This window comes from Podarcis muralis, chromosome 16 (genome assembly GCF_964188315.1).
Source record: "Podarcis muralis chromosome 16, rPodMur119.hap1.1, whole genome shotgun sequence".
Classification (NCBI taxonomy): domain Eukaryota; kingdom Metazoa; phylum Chordata; class Lepidosauria; order Squamata; family Lacertidae; genus Podarcis; species Podarcis muralis.
In genome coordinates this window covers 16,072,903-16,094,487 of record NC_135670.1, presented here as the reverse complement: position 1 = coordinate 16,094,487, position 21,585 = coordinate 16,072,903, and the positions used below count along the sequence as shown (strand labels likewise).

The following is a 21,585-nucleotide window of genomic DNA, read 5'->3' as shown; positions in this document are numbered from 1 at the left end:
CCAGCTGCAAGCCTACCCCACCATGTCCCCAGTTACTTTCAACCACTACTTTGCACTCATCACGTGGCAATGAGTTCTGCGGGTATACATTTTGTTTTCTTGAGTGGTACTCTCTCTCTATTTCAATAGACAACACTGCTTTAAAAAAAAGTATTCCATACTCCAAGTCAAAATATCATCACGAAGCCGGAACAGTTTGGTTTCAGGCCACGCTCACCTTCATGGGTGCAGAAAGCTTGCTTGGGTCATCCAGCTGGAAGCCTGTGAGGATGGTCACCATCCCACTGGAGTCATCTTCGCTGCCCCCTTGAGAGGTTGTCAGCTGTTTGCAGCTATCCAGTATCTTATAGAGGTTCCTGTTATATTAGTATTGAGGCAAAAGAGAGAAAACAGTGCCACCATTTGGCTTAGTAAAAACAGCTCTCTGCTTGTGAATGCAGCTTTGCTTAAAATTTGAGGCAGGTTGAAGCAAATACTTACCAAGCATCTAGATCTTGCCTCTTCAGTTTATGCCTCTCAAAGCTTTTCCCAACTTCTTTCTGGCAGCGGATGTACCTAGAGACAGAAGATCACACATTGGGTGGATGTGTGGGTGAGTGCAATGCTGTACTTTTGCAGCACAGCTGAAATTGCAAAGTAATTTGCAGTACATTTATGCATATTTATCCCAATAACCCTGCTAAGCAGTGTCCGTGTTTTGCAGGTGAGAGAAGCCAGTTGTTAAAGGAAGATTTGCTCAATGACCAATATCAAGCCGAGAGAGAATCTGAACCCAGCTCATCCCAAAAGCTTCATCAGAGTTAAAAGGCTCCACCTGGCAGTGGTGGCCCCTACAGTTGTGGGGTCCCTCTTTGGAGAACTCTGCTCAAATCCCTTGCTTGAGACCCTACAATATTTTACTGCAATTTTACCAGAAGCTGCTTTTTACTGTATGGTGTTTATTCCACTGTTGTACTGCATTTAAGTTTTATGGTCAGCTGACTTATAAAGACTTGACCTAAAAGGTGGAGCAGAAATCAAAAGAAACAAAATACAGTGGTACCTTGGTTTACAACCATAATCTGTTCTGGAGGTCTGTTCGTAAACCAAAACAGGTTGTAACCCACGGCACGCTTTCGCCAATGGGGCCTCCAAAAAAAATTTGTTCGTAATCCCAAAAAAGTTTGCAAACCAGGACACGCACTTCCAGGTTTGACGTGTTTGTAATCCAAAACATATGCAAACCAGACTGTTTGCAAACCAAGGTACTACTGTAAATATTTATTATTATTAAAAACATCAAATGCCTGCACACCTATACTGGGAAAGGGATGGAGGTGCAATGTTCAAATTTTTATTGCAAACAGGTATTCACATTCAAGGGCAGGACCCAAACAGCTGTTTTACATATGAGAACTGCAGCCTGATCAGGGTGTATATGTAAAATACAACCTAACGACCCATCCCAAGAGAGGCTGCTTCTTAAACACGGTTCTTTATTACCTGTTCCAGTGTACAATGAAAATGAATACTGTTGACCAGGGGGCTCAGCCTACCTGTTTCCCTTTTTAAATTCTGCCTCTAGATATCGGATGCTGTCACGAGCTCCCGCATTCTCTTTCTTCAGGAAGTCTAAGCCATCAATTACTAAGGATCAAAGAAAAACAAGGTGGTTACCTCTTCTGCTTCCCTTAAGGCAGCGGTTCCCAACTTTTCTGGTCACTGCCCCCTTGGTTCCACAAGCTCATCCCCAGTGCCCACTACCCTATAAAAAGCATTGTCCAGAACAGCGGTTTGCACAACCCGCTAAGAAACACACAGTAAATAGTTAACAACCACACATTTATTAAAGCTCCAATTCAAACTGGTTAGTTTAATTGTCAACGAAGTAGATGAGCCTGCACTGGTTATACAGCTGCCCAACTGCCTCTTAGCATCCCCCCCCCCAGGTAATCCCACTGCTCGGCTCGCTAACCCCCCCCCCCCGGGCAATCAACCCTTTCACTACCTGGCAACAGCAATTGTCGTGCTCAGGATACCAGCCCTGAGGTGGGAGGGGCCACTTACCTGTCCGTGGGATGATCACAATAAACCTTCCACTGGCAGCCAGCTGCCTGATGGTGCAGAGGTGCTGGCAGAGAGCCTGGGTGTCGGGGACCAGGTAGGGCGACATCACACACTGTGCTTTGGGCTGCTGGAGGCTCCCTTCCAGCTGCGACACCTCCAGCTGGGGAAAGAGAGAAGGAAGCAGGAGCCTTTAGGGAAGAAGCTCTGAGCAAGAGCACCAAATCCGTTAAGGAGTGTTCTCAGTGGCCCACCCTGTGTTGTCAGATGACCAGCCCATTCAGCAGAGTACAAGAAGTTTTATGTAGCAGGGTGCAGGTTCAACCCCACACAACTCCAGGTAGCGAAGCTGGGAAAAAGACTCTTCTCTGCTAGAGACTCTGAAAAGGACAAGACTATACTGGGATTTGTATGGTTTGACTCAGTTCGTGGCAAGATTTCACAGAACCGGCTTCAGCAAGAATCCAGAGTCTCAGGCAGGAAATCTTTCTCAAAACGAACTGCTCAAGATCATCTTTTAACAGGATAAATCAGGGACTGAACGATGCGTATAAAGCATATGCTCTGGCCTTTCCTCTCCCTGCATGGTTGTGTAGGTCACTGTATTTTTTAGTTATTTCATAAAATGTATTCACTGTTTGATTTTTTTTTATTACCCTTCAGAGTAGTTTACCAAAAATTATCAATAGCAAAAATTAACAATAGTTTAAATACTTTTGAAAAGTTAAAACAGACTAAAAGCAGATTAAAACTCACACCATCTTTTTAAACCACTTGGTAGACTTGGCTCTTAGCTGGCGCAAAAAAGAGTATAATGAAAAGTGTGGGTGAGGCCACACTGCAACCCTGAGTTCTTACAAATGGGGAATGGGTATTATGAACCAGTTCCACCAATCATGAAGACTCGCTGTTATTGGTACCCCAGGTTCTGACCAACAGAGCTGATAGTTTACAGCGCAGGATGGGAACCTTACCTGCTGGCTTTGTCCTCATTCAGTCAAGTGCTTTAATTGCAAGCTATGTCAGGCGCAAGCACAAGCGATACAGCCTCCCCACCCCCACCCCAGGTATTTGGAGGCCTCCACTGACTCGCACTTGCCTCCCCCATCTATGCACAGTCCATCATCATACCTGCAGCCGAAGCTGAGCCATGTCTCTCATGAGCCTGTTCCGGCGAGCTTCCTCAGCGGCCTAAGGGAGAGCAAAGGGAATGATGCACGTCAAACTGCCTTTGCACCTATGGTCCCATTCCACAACTCTGGAATGGTTCCTCCACTTCCTTTCGCTATCCATGGGTGGTGAGATGGTTAGAGGGTGTTGGAACTATGACCTGGGTTCAGATTCCCACTCAGCCATGGAGCTTACTGAGTGGTCTTGGGCCAGTCACTACCTCTCAGCCTACCCTACCTCACAGGGATTGTTTTGAGGATAAAATGGGGAGCAGGGGAAGAACTATGTACAGCCCCTTGAGCTCCTTGGAGGAGGTGGTGGCATATAAATATAAGAAATAAATCTACTGTAAGGTCACAAAGGCCTAAATATGCAATACAATATAAACAGTGTAAAATTGCATGCTCTGAATACTCTCCCCATCCCCTAGTTGAAATGTAGTCTGCAAACAGTCTAAAGGACCCTTCTTTTTGCTGATAGCCACAGAAATAACACTGTAAAGTATTTTTACACTTTCCCTAGATATATTTTTTTATGGGCAAAGAAAGTGCTAAGTTGAGGACTAGAAACTTGGCTACTACAAGTCTTTTCTCAGCCACTCACTTCCACATCACCCCTGAAACTTCCATCAGATGCTTCCCATGCATTTTCTGATATTTTCTCAGGCTTCACCGGTGACATAAACTCACAAATGGAAGAGAAGAGCTGTGCAATGCACAGGCACGTGACAAGACAGGGAATGCAAGAGGAGGTCCCTGTATGGCTATCAAGCCTTGCTCTTCACTGGAGCATGTTTGTTCTATCCCACTACTCCCCTCCAGCCCACCCAGGAAAAGCTCACCATGCGGAACTGGGCCTGGGCCTGCTGGAGCAAGCCGTCCTGCTCCGACTGAGCGATGCTGATGAAGATCCCAACCTCCGGGTTGAACTGCAGGATGCTGCCTTGCAGGTGGGTGATGAAGTGTCCGAAACTCCGGATGCAACAGATGCGAACCACGGACTGTAATGAAGAAAGAGGAGGGGGACCTGGTGGGTGGGGAGGGCAGGGAGCGCGTCCACTTGAGGCCGAGATGGGGGCTCACACACACTAAAGCAAAGCAAAAGCTCCCCTCCTGAACACCTGAAAGGCTACAGGAACAGCTGGGACTTGGGAGGGCAAAGGATGGGCCAAGCTGGCTGACCTCTCGCTGCAAAGGATCAAAGGGAATGTTCAGCCCTGCTCCCTGCAAAGAGCTCCTAGGCCAGAAGGATCAAACCCCACCCAGCGACACCAGCTGACTGACAGGTGGGTGTGGTTTGGGAAAATAGCCTCGCACACCAAACTGGGCTCCTTTGGTGGGACAGGACTGGCCTGCGAGCTAGAGGTTCCCCACCCCTGAAGTCCTGGAGCAAAGGTTCTACTTGCCCTCAAGCCCCTTGCTTCCCCCCAGTCCAGAAGCCTCCCAAAACCAGCCTCTTACCTCCTCCACTTCTGCGAGGAGAGGCCTGTCCTGCTCAAAGTTGAACCTCTTGTGCGCGTTCTTCAGCGGGGGAAGGTTGCGGAGGGCCATGTCCTCTGGGAGCAGCAGGCAGGCAGGCAAGTCTGGCAGCTCACACCCAGGCAGCATGCTCTTCACCTCGTTGCAGAGGAACAGCCCTGCGCATCAGCAGTGGGGAGGGGAGGGGACAGAATGGCGGCTTTATATTTCTGGGTCACAGAGGCAGAAGGAGCAACTAGAAAGTCTCACGAAACGCTAGTCCTCAAGGGCACGTCTAGTCTAAAACTGGGATTTCCACAAACTCCTCGTGGTGCCAGCTCTGACTCTGCCACACACGGGAGTCGGCCCCGCAGGAAGCCCAAAGGGGGAAGATGCTCCTGGCTTGGGATGCTTGTGTCTCCTTCGAAGAACAGGGTTGTAGCTCAGTGGAAGACCAAATGCTCTGAAAGAAGGTTCCCCAGATCGACCCCCAGCATCTCCCCCAGGTAGGGATGGGAAACAAACAAACACACAGAGGCTGTGGCCAGATCAAGGTAGACGGCACTAGGCTAGATGAGTAACTTGACTCTGTGTAAAGTGGCTCATTACATTTCCATATCATGACCAGTTCTGACAGTAAGCGCTATTCAACGGTAGAATGGACAACCTTGGAAGCTGGTGGACTCTCCATCATTGAAGGTTTTTGAACAGAGGCTGGGGCTGGGGGCATCTTCCAGGGACTCTGCACCTGTTATTTGTGCATTGAAGGACGTTGGGTTAAATACCCCTTGAGATCCCTTCCAACTCAACGATTCTGATTCTTTTCATGAGGCGTACAGAAGACATCAGCAGGAGCTTCCCTCTCTGAATCCAGACAAGCCACCATCAGGTAAGAAAGTGTGGCCTTGAAGGTGGAATTGGCGGAGCTGCTCCCACAGAAAGGGGCTTGGTGCTTACTCCATTGCTTGGTAGACTTCTCATGTTCTTCTGGAACTAAGCAATGGAATTCCAGAAGAACCTACCAAGTCTACCAAGCTCAGGTATTGTCTACGCAGATTGGGACAGTAGGTCTCCAAGGGTTTCCAGCAAGGGACATTCCCTGGTTCACCAAGAGATGGTGGAGGCTGCAAACTGAAGGTTCCAGGTTCAAAGAAGTCGCTTTGTGTGACTAGACTTCCCACCATCTCTCCCCATTTAAAAACAGCAGAAAAACTAGGTGTAAAGCAGGAAAAAGACCCAGGAAGCTAGTAAGAGTGCCTGAACTGTACAGGAAGTTGAAGTTCGAGTGTCAGGGGTGGGGTGGGGGGACATAAGAAAAGGAAATTTCTTCTAAAAGTTACCTGAGTCCTGAAGGTCTCCAGCTGAAGGAAGCAGGTTCAGAAGGACAGAAAGTCTGTTCCATAAACTCTGAGAACTCTGGAGGAGGGGAAAAGCACCACAAACAAATGCAAGTTGAGCATGTGGTGAATATTAGGACTTGGGCCGGAGATCCAGCTTCAAGCCCTTGCTCAGACTGGCCATCTGCTACCACCTCCCAGCCTAACCTACCACACAAAGTCAGCACCAGGATAAAATGGAATGCCCGTTTTACTACAGCTGAGAGCAGGGGGCCCATGAAGGTCTGCCTTCAAAATAAAGTGCAAGAGGGTGTGTGTGTGTGTGTGTGTGTGTGTGTGTGTGGATTTAAGGTAGCAATGGGGCAAGAATAGGGCACTGAAACACTCAACCTCTCCCACTCACAGTCCCCTTCTCCCCCAGCTTGGCTTTGACTGTGGAATAGAGCTCAGCTGGGAGAAAATTACCTGGGAGGGAAGGGTTCACAGCTCCCCTTGCTACTTTAAATCCCAAGGATTACATGAAGTGTGTATTTGAAGGCATGTGTCTGTCACCCTCACATTAGTTTGAGGTCTACTTGAAACCCCATCCTTTTCCCTACGATATATCTGATATTTGTCAGAACTGTGGGTCATTTACACCTCCAGAGCCCCTCCCCCCCGGTAATCCCACGACCCCACCAGGGATGGTACCACCCACTTTGGGACCCACTGCTTTTATCAGTTACTTCTACTTTTAGCAGTTAATGGCAAACTGCTTTATACAGGCTGGCAACTGCAGTGGTTGAGTGCACGAGATAGAGGCTCATTCAACAGCCCAGAGGTGTAAGCTGAAGAAGTCGTGTAAGTGGGATTCTCCCCCATTACCCCTCCCTACCTGTGCACACATGATGATGAGATCAGTGTTGGTTCTCAGCCAGTCCAGAAATACTTTGACAGTCGGCAGCAACCCCTCGTTGGTGATGATCTCCAGCTTCTCCTGGAGAGAACGCTCATTCCTGCAGGATTTACTGCTAGAGACGCTCTCTTCCGACTCAGAAACATCATCTTGGACAAGACAAACGGATCGTTAAAAACAAGGAACTTAGATAATTAAACAAGGAGCGCAGATTGGGAAATGCAATTCCCCTCCAGAGGAGAGACACCCACCTATCCTGCCAAGTGCTTTTTATTTGGCCTCTGGGAATCAAGAGGTTTTATCAAGTTTTAATCTAGAGGTGATTAAAAGCAGTAGCTGGCACCTTCACAGAAAAAAAACCACTCCCTACGAGTAGGGATGGTGGTGGTGGAGATTTAGTGCACAATTTAGTACACCACCCTGCCTCAACTTCCTTTCTGCCACGCTTCTGCCCCCATCTGCAGTATAAATTTAAAGCAGCACCATACCACTTTAAAGAGTCATGGCTTCCCCCAAAGAATCTTGGAAAATGAGGTTTGTTAAAGGTGCTGAGAGTTGTTAAAGGTAAAGGTACCCCTGCCCATACGGGCCAGTCTTGACAGGCTCTAGGGTTGTGTGCCCATCTCACTCAAGAGGCCAGGGGCCAGCGCTGTCCGGAGACACTTCCAGGTCACGTGGCCAGCGTGACAAAGCTGCATCTGGCAAGCCAGCGCAGCACACGGAAACGCCGTTTACCTTCCCGCCAGTAAGCGGTCCCTATTTATCTACTTGCACCCGGGGGTGCTTTCGAACTGCTAGGTTGGCAGGCGCTGGGACCGAGCAACGGGGGCGCACCCCGCTGTGGTGATTCAAACCGCCGACCTTTCGATTGGCAAGCCCTAAGCGCTGAGGCTTTTACCCACAGCGCCACCCGCGTCCCACGCTGAGAGTTGTTAGGAGACCCCTATTCTCTTCACAAAGTTACAAGTCCCAGAGCGGTTTAACAACCAATCCTTTTTCCCAGGGAACTCTGGGAATTGCAGCTCTGTGAGGAGGAAAAGGGACCTCCAATTAACTCTTAGCACCCTTAACATATTACACTTCTGAGGATTCTTAGGAGGAATAAGCCATGACTGAGATAGGCTGCTGCTCTGACTGTATAGTGCAGATGGGGATATAATGTCAAAGGTTAGAAGACAGGTTTGTCACCCCACTTTAAGACAGCAATGTTTTGGGGGCACATGGCTATTGCTGGCCTGGAAACGGTTATCAAAGGAGTTCTCATCTTGCCCCCTTCCCCACTTACACCTCTAGGTTGGCAACCGGGATCTGTGTCAGCCAGATCTTGCCCACAAATCACCCTCTACAAAATCCTAAGGTCTTTCCACCCCACTTCTGCTCACACACCCTTTTCTCCATTCATGGAAGGGATCTCCTTTCCAATCTAGTGTGCAGGCTCTCTCTCTCTCTCACCTTGCTCATTCATTTTGGACTTCTCCACGTCCCCATTGACACATGGCTTGCTGTCCGCCACCTCTTTCGGGGCAGGCAGCTCACAGTTTGGTTTGAGGAGGACGTTGCTGAAAGTGGGGGCCAGTCGGAAGCAGCGCTTGGTCTGGAAGAGCTGCGTGGACATGGCCTGGAGGTTGCTGGCTATACTGGCATCACTGGCGCCCAGCAAGCCTGGCCCGTTGGCCACAGGAGGCTCCAGCAGGGGCTCAGTCTTGGCAACGCCAGGGCTTTTCAAGTCCACCAGCCTGCCAACATCCCCTTCCGCAGAGTCCAAAGCCTCCGGGGCGCCGTTCTTCATGCCCTTGGCTTGGCTGGCCCCCTCGGCGTCTGGCTCATCCTCCATGTCTTCCAGGTCCGAGCGTGACTCCTGGCTGTTCATGTCCGAGTCGGTCTCCACGTCAAAAGCCGCCTCGGCCTCCTCGTCGCTCTTCTCTGAGCCGCTCTCTGAGCCGTCACTCCCTTTGGTGGAATCTGGGCTGGAGTCGGAGTCGAAGCCCTCGCTCAGGTCGCTCTCGTCCACCTTCTGGACATGGCGGCGGCGGCGCAAGCAGGAGAGGCGTGAGTATTTCTTGCCCTTCTTGCTCTCGCTCTTCCGCTGCTCCTCGCTGGGTCGGTGGTTGGCCAGGTCCCCTTCGGCTTCTCTCTCAATGGAGTTCAAGGATTCCCGGGCCTCCAGATCCTCTGCAAAAGAGCAGCCGAACACACATTTTTGGAAACTCTAAAGATACACAAACCGGCTTGACTACTATTTCGTTGCAACACCTGCCACAAAGACTTTATATCAGTGGTTCCTGAAGTTGGCACCTTGGGGGGCGGTGGGATTACCTGGGGGGGCGCAAAGGGGCAAGAGATGGAAGGAGGTGCTGGAGGTGTGAATGACTGTGTCAGATTTTTGGAAAGCTGGTCTCACTGGATCAAGTTCATAAATTTTGTTGAATTAATTAAACTAAATAGTTTTAACTGAATTTTTAATTACTGTGCAATTCATTGTTGCTGTTCATAGTTTTACAGTGGTACCTTGGTTGTCAAACGGATTGGCTCCCAAACAAATTGGCTCCCAAACGCCGCAAACTTGGAAGTGAGTGCTCTGGTTTGCAAACGTTTTTTGCAAGCCAAACGTCTGACACAGCTTCCACGGCTTCCGACGGAGTGCAGGAAGCTCCTGCAGCCAATTGGAAGCTGTGCCTTGGTTTTCGAACGGTTCTGGAAGTCGAACAGATTCCCAGAACAGATTAAGTTTGACAACCAAGGTACCACAGTATTGTGTTATTATCTTCATCCAGTGAAGCTGAATGGTGGGAGAGTCATGACAGGCAAAAGGAAAGACTTCTGCACACAGAACGTAAGTTAAACTAAGGTATTGACCCCCAACTTGGATGGCTTTAAAAGGGGTTTGGAAAGGCTATCACTGGCTTCAATTACTATCTTCTGTTGGGGTTGGGTCCTGTCTCCCTGCTTCCTATAGGTATTTGGCTGGCCACTCTGTAAACAAGGTGCTGAGCCAGACAGGCCTTTGGTCTGATTCAGCAGGGCTATTTTCAAGTTCTTACAGACGCTCCCCAAAGAACTTCCCAGGATCCCCTAGGAAAAGTAAATAACTGTTAACCAGATTATTTTCACCACTGCCTGCCTCGTCACAAGAGCAGAACGCAGTGTGGAAGATGGAAGGCAAGGATCTTAGAATGGGCAAACTTAACCCTTCTTGCAGCCCTCACCTGTGCCATCATTCCGAAAGGCTGGAACTGGATTCTCGCCTTCTTCCAGCTCTGCTTGCAGGCGAATATTGACGTGGTTGATGAGGTGCGAAAAGAGGGCCAGTGTGAATGCAATGGCTGCACTATACTGCTTGGAGCCTGTAAGGAGAGAGATGAGGAAGCATCAGCGTCAAGGGGAGCTGGCAACTGAATGGGAAAAACAGTGCCTGCAACGTCCGTGGGGGAGCAAACTCCATAATTATGCATTTACCTTTATTCAACTGCAGGCACCCAAATGCCATTGGGCTTCTTTATGTGATCAAAGTTAAAATTCTTGTCAACTCACTGTTATTCAGAGATTTAAAAAGCCTTTCTGCAACAAAACTAAGAACTCCATTCAGCCACTTGCATATATCATGTGCCCCCTTCCACAGGAGGGTCCGGAGGGTGGCAACTTGAGATCAGGCCTTTTCAGTGTTGGCTCCCTGTTTGTGAAATGCTCTCCCTGGGAAGGCTCACTTGGTGTCATCATTACATAGGCTTCAGTCGCCAGGCAAAAACACTCCTTTTAAACCAGGCCTTTGGCTTTGAACTATCTATGGCCTTTTAGAGCGAGTGGGATGTTTTAATATATTATCCCATCCTAGTTGCTTCAAATTGCCATGGCAAAAAGGCAACTAACAAATTTAATAAATGCTAATGCTAATGATGATATGCTAAATATCCAGACTCTTTGAGTCTATGAACTCTATGATTCTATGAAAATACAAATTTAAAGTGAAATGAAATGAAAATGCTTCGATCCCAGATTTACTCTGTGAGCACCTGAGCCCAGGAGTCAATGACTGTGTTTTATGAAGTGGATGCTGAACCACCTCATCTTTGCTGCTGTTCTGGAAACAGGAAGAGTTTGAGAGATGCTAGCTCAGTTCAACCAATCATATTATAATGAGAGTCCGACAAGGCAGCTTAAAACCTGCACACCAAGTCTGCAAGAGGAGGACACACCACACGCAGCCACGCTGCTCACCTGCCCTCTTGAGGCTGTGGACGCTCATCAGACAGACAATGACCATCCGGAAGATGAGGAGGTCTGGCAGGAAGGAGTAGCCATTCTCGCACTCCTCTTCGTCGTCATTGGCAGAGCTCGTGTTGGGCGAAGAGGGCAAGTAGAAGAGGCAGAGGTTGAAATCCTCCAGTACTGACTGGCAGAGAGACGTCAGCTCAGAGTCTGCAGAACTGAGAGGTGGGTGACAAGGAGAGATGAGCCACAGAGGATTGTCCCACAGCAAACAGGAGGTGCAAGCAGTTGAAACAGGTCAAGCCTCTCCAAACCCTAGGCAACCACAGTGGTTATGCAACCCCCATAACGAGCTATCAGAGTCCTCATCTGCAGAGGCTGAACCGACGAGTGGGTAACTAAGAACCAGGCAACCCTGATACTTAATCTGAGGGCACATTCTCCCCAAGGTGCTTTAGACTCACCCGACAAATTAGGAACTTAAGAAGCTGCCTTATATGAAGTTGGACCACTGGTCAATCTATATCACTATTGTCTACACTGACCAGCAGTGGCTCTCCAGGGTTTCAGGCAGAAAGCCTTTTCCAACCCTACTTGGGATTGAACCCAGGACCTTTGGCATGCAAAGCAGATGCTCTACTGCTGAGCTATGGCCCTTCTCAAGGGTGATGCATCCTCCCTAGTGGTGGGAGACTCTCAACCGGTGAAAAGGCAATGCTGTCAATCCATGACAAAAATGCAGAAGAGTGTTGGAGCAAGGAATTCTCCTTCCCCTCATGGGAAGTTATTCCAATGCCCTTGAGATTGTTTGGACCAGTATATTATCCCAATGTAAAAGTGATTTGCTTCAGCTACAAGAGTTATATCAAGAGTTAACAAAACAGCACAGTAAGAATAAAGAGGCAGAAGACTCACCTGCTCTTTGGCTGAAGGAGGCTCTGCAAGTACATGAAACTCACCAGTAACCTCTTAATGTCTTTGCACCTGCGGGAGGGGGGGGAGTTGGGAGAGGGAAAGAGAGGAGGAAGGGCACAATTATCCCAAGGAGGTAGTCAAGGAAGATTTTTCTGTGGTTTCAGATAAGGCCTTAGTACCCAACAGCTCTAGCTCCACCCCCAAGACTACTATAAGCAAAGTAAGTTCACCAAAGGAGAAGGCATTTCTGCAAAATGGGGAACTGTGGCAAATCTACTCAATCTACTTATTTTCTAGAGATTGCAGAGTTCACTTTGCTCGGCACAGAATCTGGACTGTTCCTTCTCTTTCTCGTCATTTGGTCATTTTCACCCCTTGTAATATAATGCTTTCTTAAGACTCTGAAGAAGTCCTATAGCTATGCAGCTAGCACCACAAAGGCAAAGGAAATTTCAGGCACAACCAATATTAGTATGTGGCAGGCACATTCTCCAATTTGGAATAGGAGGGAGGAGAATCCAAACAGCAGCAGCTTTGGCAAAGGACCACTTCACTCACCAAAGTGCACTGGAGCCTCAACTGAAGAGCAGTCAGGAAAGACAAGTTGTGAGAGTCCTAATGCTGAATAAGCCTCAATTGCACAAAGCTACAGTTTTCCATCTCTCATAACCCCTCAGTTACCACATTCTTAATACTGAGAAAACCCATCGCTAAAATTTAGTAGGGCCAGGCTTGGACCGGCCAAGGTGTTGCATATAAACCTCAGCTCAGGCTGGCCTTGAACCAGACATTTCTCTCTGCATCACTTTCCCCATCCATGAAATAGGCTGTTATGGTAAACAAGACGGCAGTAGCACACCTTTGCACACCCAAACAGCCTGCACAGCCTCATCCACTTGCATTTCAATTCTCACATGCAGCACCACACAAATGGTGTGTCCCTCCTTCCCTTCCCCCTTAAGGCTCAAATTGCAGGTGTTAACTCCAGATGACTATTAGGAAACCATCACAATACATCAAACCCATACATTCGGGGTGGTGGTGGTTTACATGTGCTCATTGGCATGTCATCCCGCTGGGGTCAGTCACAGGTGTTTCTCTATGGAATTAGGTAATGTTCACAGAGGCTGGATAACACTCTACCTCTGGACATGTCTACCAGAACACTGGACAGATTTTGAGATCTGCTCACCACAGGACTGAACCACATTACGTCCTTACCTCTTTTTGCTGGGTGACAGTTTCCTGGTTTCACATTTCTTCAGCTGGTGATACATTTTGGCCGCCTTATCATACAGGCGTTTGAGATTCCCATAAGCACCTTCAAAGGACACTTCAGACTGGATACTAAACAGGCACAAAACCCCAAAAGCAGAAATGTTAAATTCTCAGTAAAACCCCAAACAAGCAGCGGGTTACACTTGACAAGGTCAAAAGAGCAGAATTTTGCCACCTGTAGAATTTATTGAAATCAAGCAGGTTTGCACCTCTTTGCTTGTTTCACTTAACTAGTTTTACACTTGTGAGACTTTGAGCAAAGCTCTGCAAGGCCTTGGCTGCATCCAGATCTCATATTTTGTTAAGAATGACATTTCCTTCCTCCTGGCATCAAAGCAGAAGTTCAGAAACTTTCACTTCTGGTTTCAGTTAAACAGTTTAGCATTGTATTCAATGCCTAAACTGTGGCTAATCATAACCATGGCTTGCTGGCACAAACCAGAGTTTTAAGCTGGTTTGTTTCAAACAAACCATAATTAATAATAGTTTGCCAAGTTCAGGCAACATGACTAGCTGCACTGAATTGAAAACAGAAGCTTCAAAATTCCTATTTGTGGCTGTGCCGGAAATGGGAGAAGGTGCAATCCCTGTGAGGTCAGACTCCTTCCCTTCACAATAAACCCAAGGTACAGCACACCCCTGTCAACCACTAGAAATCTCATTCAGTGTCCCCTCTGGTTTCAGTCACTTCGTCAAGCATCACTCACACACCCAAGCATGCAGGCTGATTCACACTATTCCAGAGCAAGAACCCCATGTTTGCCACTGAGCAAACCTCAGCTAATCCTCTCTCATTAATGTGCCTGTTTATTTGACAAAATTACCAACACCTCTCTCTCACACACAGCTTTTGGGTATGTATCTAAAATGTAACATGAGAGAGGCAGAGTCGCTCATGTTTTTAAGTCACAGAGCTCCACATACCCATCAACTAGGATAACTTTCCCACCCTGTCTAGCATAGTCACCCTCCTCCACAGAGTTCTGAAAGAAAAGCGTGGGATTCCCTACTTTGTATTGTCAGAAACAGGACTCTCTCCAATGACACAAATTAAGAGAGCAAATGTGATATAGTGGTTAGCGTGTCAGACTAGGCCCGAAGAGACAAGGGTTCAAATCCCCACTCAGCCATGAAGCTCACTGGGTGGCCTGGGGCTAGTCACTCACTCTCAGCCTAACCTACCTCATAGCGTTGTGAGGATAAATTGGGGGTGGGTGGGAGGAGAACTATGTACGCCACCTTGAGCTGATTGAACAAAATGTGGGCTATAAATGTAATAAATAAATAAACAAATGATAGAATGCCTTGCCTCTTCACTGAAGCTCCTGTGCATGCCACAGGGTTCAGAGTATGAATGAGGTCTTCCCACCTTTTCAGGAAGGTGGTAAGAAACAGCTTGAGAGGGGAAGAGGAAAAGCCACCAGAAACTGTTACAATTTTGCTTTTAAAAGGTCTAGGAGGGAAGGGATATTATGCTTCTGAGCAAGCCTACAAGCTCCAACATCTGCGGAGTGGAAAGACTCGATCAACAAGCACATTTCCAAAACAAAAAATGAACCCCATTTGTACAATATTGGAACCAACTTAGATCTGGAGAGGTGACAGCACTAGACATACTAGCAACGATGGAATCTTCTGAGTTGGCAGGCCTCTTTGGGGAGACGTACTCATCTCTCACTTGAAGTTTACAATGTATTTTAAAAATAATTAAAGCAGAAATTCTGTGGAATTTGGTGCCTAAAACCGACTTGCAAGCTACACAGCACCACCCCGCTCACAAGTTCCTGGGATTGATTTATTTTTAGCTGCTTTTCAAGGACTGACAGCCCAAGGGCACAGACTGCGCGCACACTTGTAACAGAGCAACCAGCATCCAGGCAGTCAGGTTAGGCAGCTATGGGAACCACATTCCAGCTATGCACAGAGCAAGAAAGTCAACAGGCGATACACTGCACAGTGAAAAGTCCTCTCTGCCCCAAAGCAACAGGTGGACTCGCTCTCCTTGGGAGGCACACTCACCAGCGCAGGTAGCAGTAGGTGGCTTCCACGTTGTAGTAGTTGCTCCCCGCCAGTGTCCCCAGCTGGTTAAAAGGCATACCTGTCCCAAAAAGGCAGAAGTGAGTCAGCTCCACATGTGCTTGTCCAAATCTCCCAACAACAGCCAAAAACCCTGGAGTCTAGAATCCCACCTAGGATCTGCGGCTGTACCTGACCAAGTCATATTCAGAACCCACTGATTTCAATGGGTCTACTCATACACTCGTGGGGTGTTTGTTTTTGTTTGTTACTATGGTATGCAATTTTCTGCTTTTATATTGTAAACTGCCCTGTGATCCTCAGATGAAGGGCAGCATAGAAATTTCATACATACATATATACAACCCATGGCCTTTTTGCAAGTACAAGGGGCTGCTCTTCCTTACTTTGCAGGAACTAAGAGGTAAGAGACTGCATAAGAGATTGTGTTAGAGCCCATAAAGGACCAGAGGCGATGGGCTCCTTCCAGACAGGCATATCCAGTCATTTCCACCATTTGAGCAGCTGGAAGGAGGAACTTAAGAGGAACCCAGAAGGGACAGGAAGTGGGAGCTTGATAACTGATCCTGCAATGCATGAATCCCTCAGCCCCCTTCCCTTTATGGCCAGGCTGTGTCTAAAGCCCTGGAAGCAGCCAAAACAGCTTTCAAAACATCTGTGCTGCCTGGTCCTACAGCTGTCATCAAGATTTTACAGGCCAGATCCACACAGGCTGAGCTTCCACAGACCCAAGAACATCGTTTGAACTGTGGAACTGTTTTTTATTGGGCACAGGAAGTTGCTTTGTGGAAATAGTTCTTCAAAAAGCAAGGGACACATTTTTAAATACATAAAAATTGGCTGATGGACTGGCAATGTTGGCTCTGCCAATTAAGCGACTCCTTGCTGTGCTGGCTGAGAGACAGAGGAAAGGGGTTCTCCACCGCCTTCCTGTCCAGAGTAATCAGGAAGAGAAAATAGCTGCAACAGTGGGAAAGGTTACTGCCAACACCACCACTGCCCTCTGAATCCAGGGAGAGAAGTCATGGCGGCACATAGTGATGCTGTCGTTTTCCCACATCCATGGTTGACAGGCTGGGTGGGCCCAGAGATGCTTCCACTAAACATGTAGGAAAAGTCCTGAAGCTGTTGAGTACTGGGGATTTCTCTCAGCAGACAACACACAGGAAGGACAGTGTGCATGTACGTGATACACCCACTTTGCTTTCAGCTTGGGAGATAACCATCACAGGCCCAATTTAGCTCAGATCTGTCAAAGAATCCCTTGCTCCATTGCCTCCAACAAGAGCCAAGAGCAGCCCAAGGCAGGGCAGTAGTTTACAAATACTGACCATCTTAATTGTGAGCAGGCTGGCAAACATTCCAATGGGCTAGTAACTTGAAGACAAAATTGCCTGGTAGACAAATCTGGGGGAAGGATCATAAGACATGGACTAAACACTTACCAATTTGTGGTGCAACAGAAAGGGCTTGATAGTAAAATCTCTCGGCCAGCAATTCTGTGTCCACACCTGCTAATTCGTTCTGATACCGAGCTGATGAGGAAGAAGCACACACAAGAGACTTATGGATTGCAGTAAGAAAAGGTGTAGAATTGCAGCACAATGCTACAAAACCATCTGGGAGGCCTTACGGGCAAGTGAAATAGTGAGGCTTTACTCAATAAATGGAACAAATTCACATCTCTGGGCAGTTGGAAAGTTTAAATAACTTTTCACAATCCTCTTGAAGTTACCAAAGTCCAATGCAATATCTAGAAACACAACATAAATGCCTCCAACTCTACAGTGGTACCTCGGGTTAAGTACTTAATTCGTTCCGGAGGTCTGTACTTAACCTGAAACTGTTCTTAACCTGAAGCACCACTTTAGCTAATGGGGCCTCCTGCTGCTGTCGCGCCGCCGAAGCACAATTTCTGTTCTCATCCTGAAGCAAAGTTCTTAACCCGAGGTACTATTTCTGGGTTAACAGACTCTGTAACCTGAAGGGTATGTAACCTGAAGCGTATGTAACCCGAGGTACCACTGTACTAGGATAACTCTAGTTCCCAAATCCCAGAACTTTTTCGGGAGGGGAATCCTGGAAGAGTCTTAAGCTCAGGTTAAGGAAAAAACCCAAAAGGAGGAAGCCCAACAAGCATGGAATATCATTAACACATCATTGTCATCTACACAGAGGTCACATAGGGAATTATTAAAGGGGCTTTTGATGAGACAGTCCGAAGCCATTTAGGGCTTTGCTAGTCGGTAATGAATGGAGTCTGCTTCCCCTTTGCAATGTAAGAAAACTGTGGATTCACTGGGCCAGAGCAGCAGCCCAACTTCCACTATTAGCACTCACCTAAATCCCCCAGGTAAACCAGACACCGGTGGCAGGCCATCTGCGCCCATTCCATCTCCTTCTCCGATGCAGATACAGGCTTCTTGCAGCCTATGGAAGACACAAGGAATAGGGTAACCTGGGATGAGCACTGCTCAAGAACAAGGCAGCTGGGGCTCTAAACCGATGGTGGAGAGTCTGCCCACACCAGAACCATCATGCTTGCCTTTGCTCATATGGCTCGGCTTGTTCCACAAATAGACCACACAAACTGCAGATTGTGATCTCCTGAAAGCCTCTGCTTTTATTTTTGGAAAAGTAAAAAGCTTGAACAGCCTCAGGGGGGCAGAGATGACCTCATGTGGCCAATGGGGTGGGGTTTCAGTCCTATGCTGTCCACCACCTGGCTCCAATAGCCATGACAGCAAAACAGCCTTCGGCAACCTGCTGTGCACCAGATGTCTTAGTTCCACTGGCTGGAGCCAGCTGAGTTTGTAATCCAGAACATCTGGGGGACACCAGGTTGGCAAAGGCTGGAGAACAACATGCAATACAAAAAGGTCCCCTTAATTTCTGTACTAGAGTGCTGTAAGAAATGTTTGGAACAAAAACGACATCCATACATACTCTGGACATACATTAAGCCCCACAACTATGGATTTTAGTTCTGCCCCCACCACAATAGCAACCCAGGTAAGATTTCAAAGTGCAATTAATGTGTCAAAAGCTACACAATCTTAAATGTGGATTAGAAGGCATTCTGAGGGCTTAAGTTCTGCAGCAGTATTAATGGGATTCTCTCAGCGATGGTTGCCAAGGACACGAGTCTCTCAGTGCATCATTCTGGAAGGCAGCCATCAAGAAAACGATGGACTCCCACCAGTCAAGAACTGAGCATGTCCAAGTGAACAAAAAAGCCGTTGCTAGCCATCTCACAGGACTCATCTGGCTATCAGATCCCACTCCTCCCCCAAACGCCTCTGCAAAACCAGATCCTTCACAAACTATCTGGAAAATTCTATGTTATGTCATTTACTGAGAACTCAGCAGCTTATAATGCAATCAAGATTAATTACACCAAGAGCAAAGCTGTAAAAACCAACCCAGATGCCATTTTGTAAAGCCCCATTTAACAGATGGATAAGACCCATACGTGTTTAAACGAAAGAAGTGAATTATGTAAGCCCTATTAGAAATGCAAAACTCACAAAACAATTCTATACAGAACAACACCTTACCTCATATTTTTCACTTTCCTAGATTTAAGCATAACACTGATAACACCTTAAAATAAAATATCTGTATCTAGACACTTTTCAGTATGGACTCCCTTTTTTCAAGGAGTCAGTCATCTGACTGCCAATCATGTATAAATTTCTGAATTCTGATTGTCTTGCCCAAATGTGTGTTAAAATGCTGCAACAGCCCAGTCAAGAAAGACCATCGTAAGTGCTCCAGAGAAATACAAACATGGCCAGGATAATCAACCCACCTTGGATATGGGGAGGAGCAAAGATTAGCAGCAGAACACATGCTTGGCATGCAGAAGGTTCTAGGTTCAATGGCTGCCAGCTTCCATATGACTATGACGTATGTGTATGTTATGGATTGGAGGGCATCCCAGAGGTGGTTCCTGCCACACTAAAAGGTAACCTCTGCCCTTGTTCTTAAAAGCTGGGTGCTCTCATCGTTTTCGTAAGGTTTGTGCAAAGTTTGCAATGGGAGGGACATCTCAGATACTGAGCTTTTCCGTTACGTAAGTAAATGGGTAAGTGCAGATGATCTGAGTAACCATTGCATTGAATAAAATGTTCTTAAAACAGAGAGCCTGTGTGGAGTAGTGGTTAGAGTGCTGGACTAAGACTTGGAAAGGAAGGGCTTGAATCCCTAGTTGGCCATCAAGCTCATTGCCATCATTTAAACATAATGTGTGCCTGCTCAAACTGCAGCCGAGGTATTTCAAGGTTCCCCACAACCATCCCCACTTGCTCTTCTCAGAGCTCTTTATTTTCAGACTGGACTTGGACTGCATGCTCCTTCAAACAGAGAACTGCACCCCCTGTAAAGTAGGACACTTGGCCATCCTAGGAGCCATATGGTTCAAGTGGTTGCAACCATCCCCACTCTGGCAAGATGTAGTGTATGCCCTATAACTATAGCTTTGGCTTTTAAATTTGCCTCCATTACCAGGGTTCAATTCCCCACTAGGCATTGCTCACGGGGTGACCCTGGGCCACTCACTGCCTCTTGGCCTAACTCACCTCACAGGGTTGTTGTGGGTATTCAATGAGATGGAAAAAAACCACGGATGTTACCTTGGGGTGAAAGGTAGGGGTACAAATGCAATAAATGAATGGTAAATAAAATGCATGCCAACATTTGGATACTGACCTATCAGAGGATCCGTAACATGTGTCCAGTCAATACAGCCCTGCAGCTCTAACTGATAATGAGACTGGATATAGAGAAGAAGGTGTTGGTAAAAGCCGATGCCAGCAATAAGGTGAGTCCGGTAGGCACACTCTAGGGTGCTGCGACTGTGAATGTGCTGTGGGGTGGGGAGCAAAAAGAAGAGGGGAAGGGAAAATAAAGTTAGAACACATCCCCAGTTGCTTCACCATCACCTTCATCCCCCTCCCTGTTCTCAAAAGGTAGCTAAGTTCAGCAGAAAACTCTTCTTTTTCTGGCCACTCTATGCCACCCCTCTTCTGTTGAACTTGCAATGTGTAGGCTGCCACTGGCATTTTGCTACTTGTCGTCCCCCTACCACGGATGAGCTGTGCCAGCCTGAGGGCTACTTTGCTGGTGAAAAGTCAGTTTATGGCTTTTACGCTTTGGAAAGTGAGTACAACTCCACTATTCTCCAATGGTGGGCTTGGGAAAAGCTGCACCCTCCCTTAAGTCAACGGAAGGGGATTTGGGGCAGTCGCTGCTGCTGTTCTCTCCCCTCAGCTGATAATAAGGAGCAATCACCAACTCAAAGTTAGCCTTCCTCTGCATGCTGCAGACAAAAGGAGTTTTGCATGCAAGTACACCGTCTGTTGCCTCCTTAATTAGGCTTCCATGACCGTAGCCATTTCTATGCACTATTCACTCCACAGACTTGAAGCAAGGAAGGAAAAAGTCAGGAGAACCAGGGGTCATGTGGGGTGCTGCTCTGTGTAATCTGCAGCCAAGGCTGCAGGCAGCTTAAGAACCACCACTGTGACCCCACAAGAGAAGTAGCTCATCCACTTTATGTTGCTGCCTTTACATGTTAGAACAACAAGATCAAGGATGAGATCTGAGTCATGGGATGAGGTATTTGTAGAAATAAAATACTGGGGAAATCTTTTTAAAAGAAACCCATTGAAATACCAATGTTGAGCATATTCAGTGGAGACAACCAAGGGTTGAGTACAAACATTTAATTGTTTACTTATTAATGGCAGCAGGAATATTGGTAGCTAGAAACTGGAAAGAAGCAACGGGTTCAAATCCGTGGTTCCCAAAATGGGCGACACTGCCCCCAGTGCTGATTACTAAGGGGGAGCACTAGGATGCAAGGGGGCAGCATGGGGGCACTGGAAGTGTAAATGACTATCAGTCTTTGAAAAGCTGGTATCACAGAATGAAGTTCATCCATTTTGGTGAATTAAGCTACATAGTTTTAATTGGATTTTGAATAAATGTGCATTTGATCGTTGCGGATTGTGTTATTATCTTCCTGAATGGGTTGTGCAAACTGCTACTTTGAATGTTTTCTATATGATACGGGGCACTGGGGGTGAATTTATGGAATCAAGAGGGAGGGGGGCCAAAAGTTTCAGAACCAGTGGTTTAAATGCAAAAATCAAGGGGGAAACGAAATTTGGGACATAACACTTTCTGAAAAACTGACACAAAAACATCATGTGGCCAGAAAGCAAACAAAAATCCCACCAACTTT

At 47.2% G+C, this 21,585-nt stretch overlaps 1 protein-coding gene across 1 annotated transcript in view; it reads right to left on the bottom strand.

Moving 5' to 3' along the window:
• Positions 1–21,585, bottom strand: part of SMG5 (SMG5 nonsense mediated mRNA decay factor) — a 34,812-nt gene that overhangs the window by 4,945 nt on the left and 8,282 nt on the right. Inside the window, exons 4-21 of the mRNA XM_028709041.2 lie at positions 20,049–20,205; positions 17,679–17,768; positions 16,784–16,873; positions 15,321–15,399; positions 13,245–13,370; positions 12,024–12,092; positions 11,118–11,326; positions 10,109–10,246; positions 8,355–9,074; positions 6,882–7,051; positions 6,011–6,086; positions 4,674–4,849; positions 4,055–4,213; positions 3,175–3,234; positions 2,047–2,206; positions 1,536–1,626; positions 481–555; positions 218–356 (exon numbers count right to left, since the gene is read on the bottom strand). Of these exons, the coding sequence (XP_028564874.2) occupies positions 218–356; positions 481–555; positions 1,536–1,626; positions 2,047–2,206; positions 3,175–3,234; positions 4,055–4,213; positions 4,674–4,849; positions 6,011–6,086; positions 6,882–7,051; positions 8,355–9,074; positions 10,109–10,246; positions 11,118–11,326; positions 12,024–12,092; positions 13,245–13,370; positions 15,321–15,399; positions 16,784–16,873; positions 17,679–17,768; positions 20,049–20,205 (2,784 nt within the window). The remainder of the gene's footprint in view (positions 1–217; positions 357–480; positions 556–1,535; positions 1,627–2,046; positions 2,207–3,174; positions 3,235–4,054; positions 4,214–4,673; positions 4,850–6,010; positions 6,087–6,881; positions 7,052–8,354; positions 9,075–10,108; positions 10,247–11,117; positions 11,327–12,023; positions 12,093–13,244; positions 13,371–15,320; positions 15,400–16,783; positions 16,874–17,678; positions 17,769–20,048; positions 20,206–21,585) is intronic.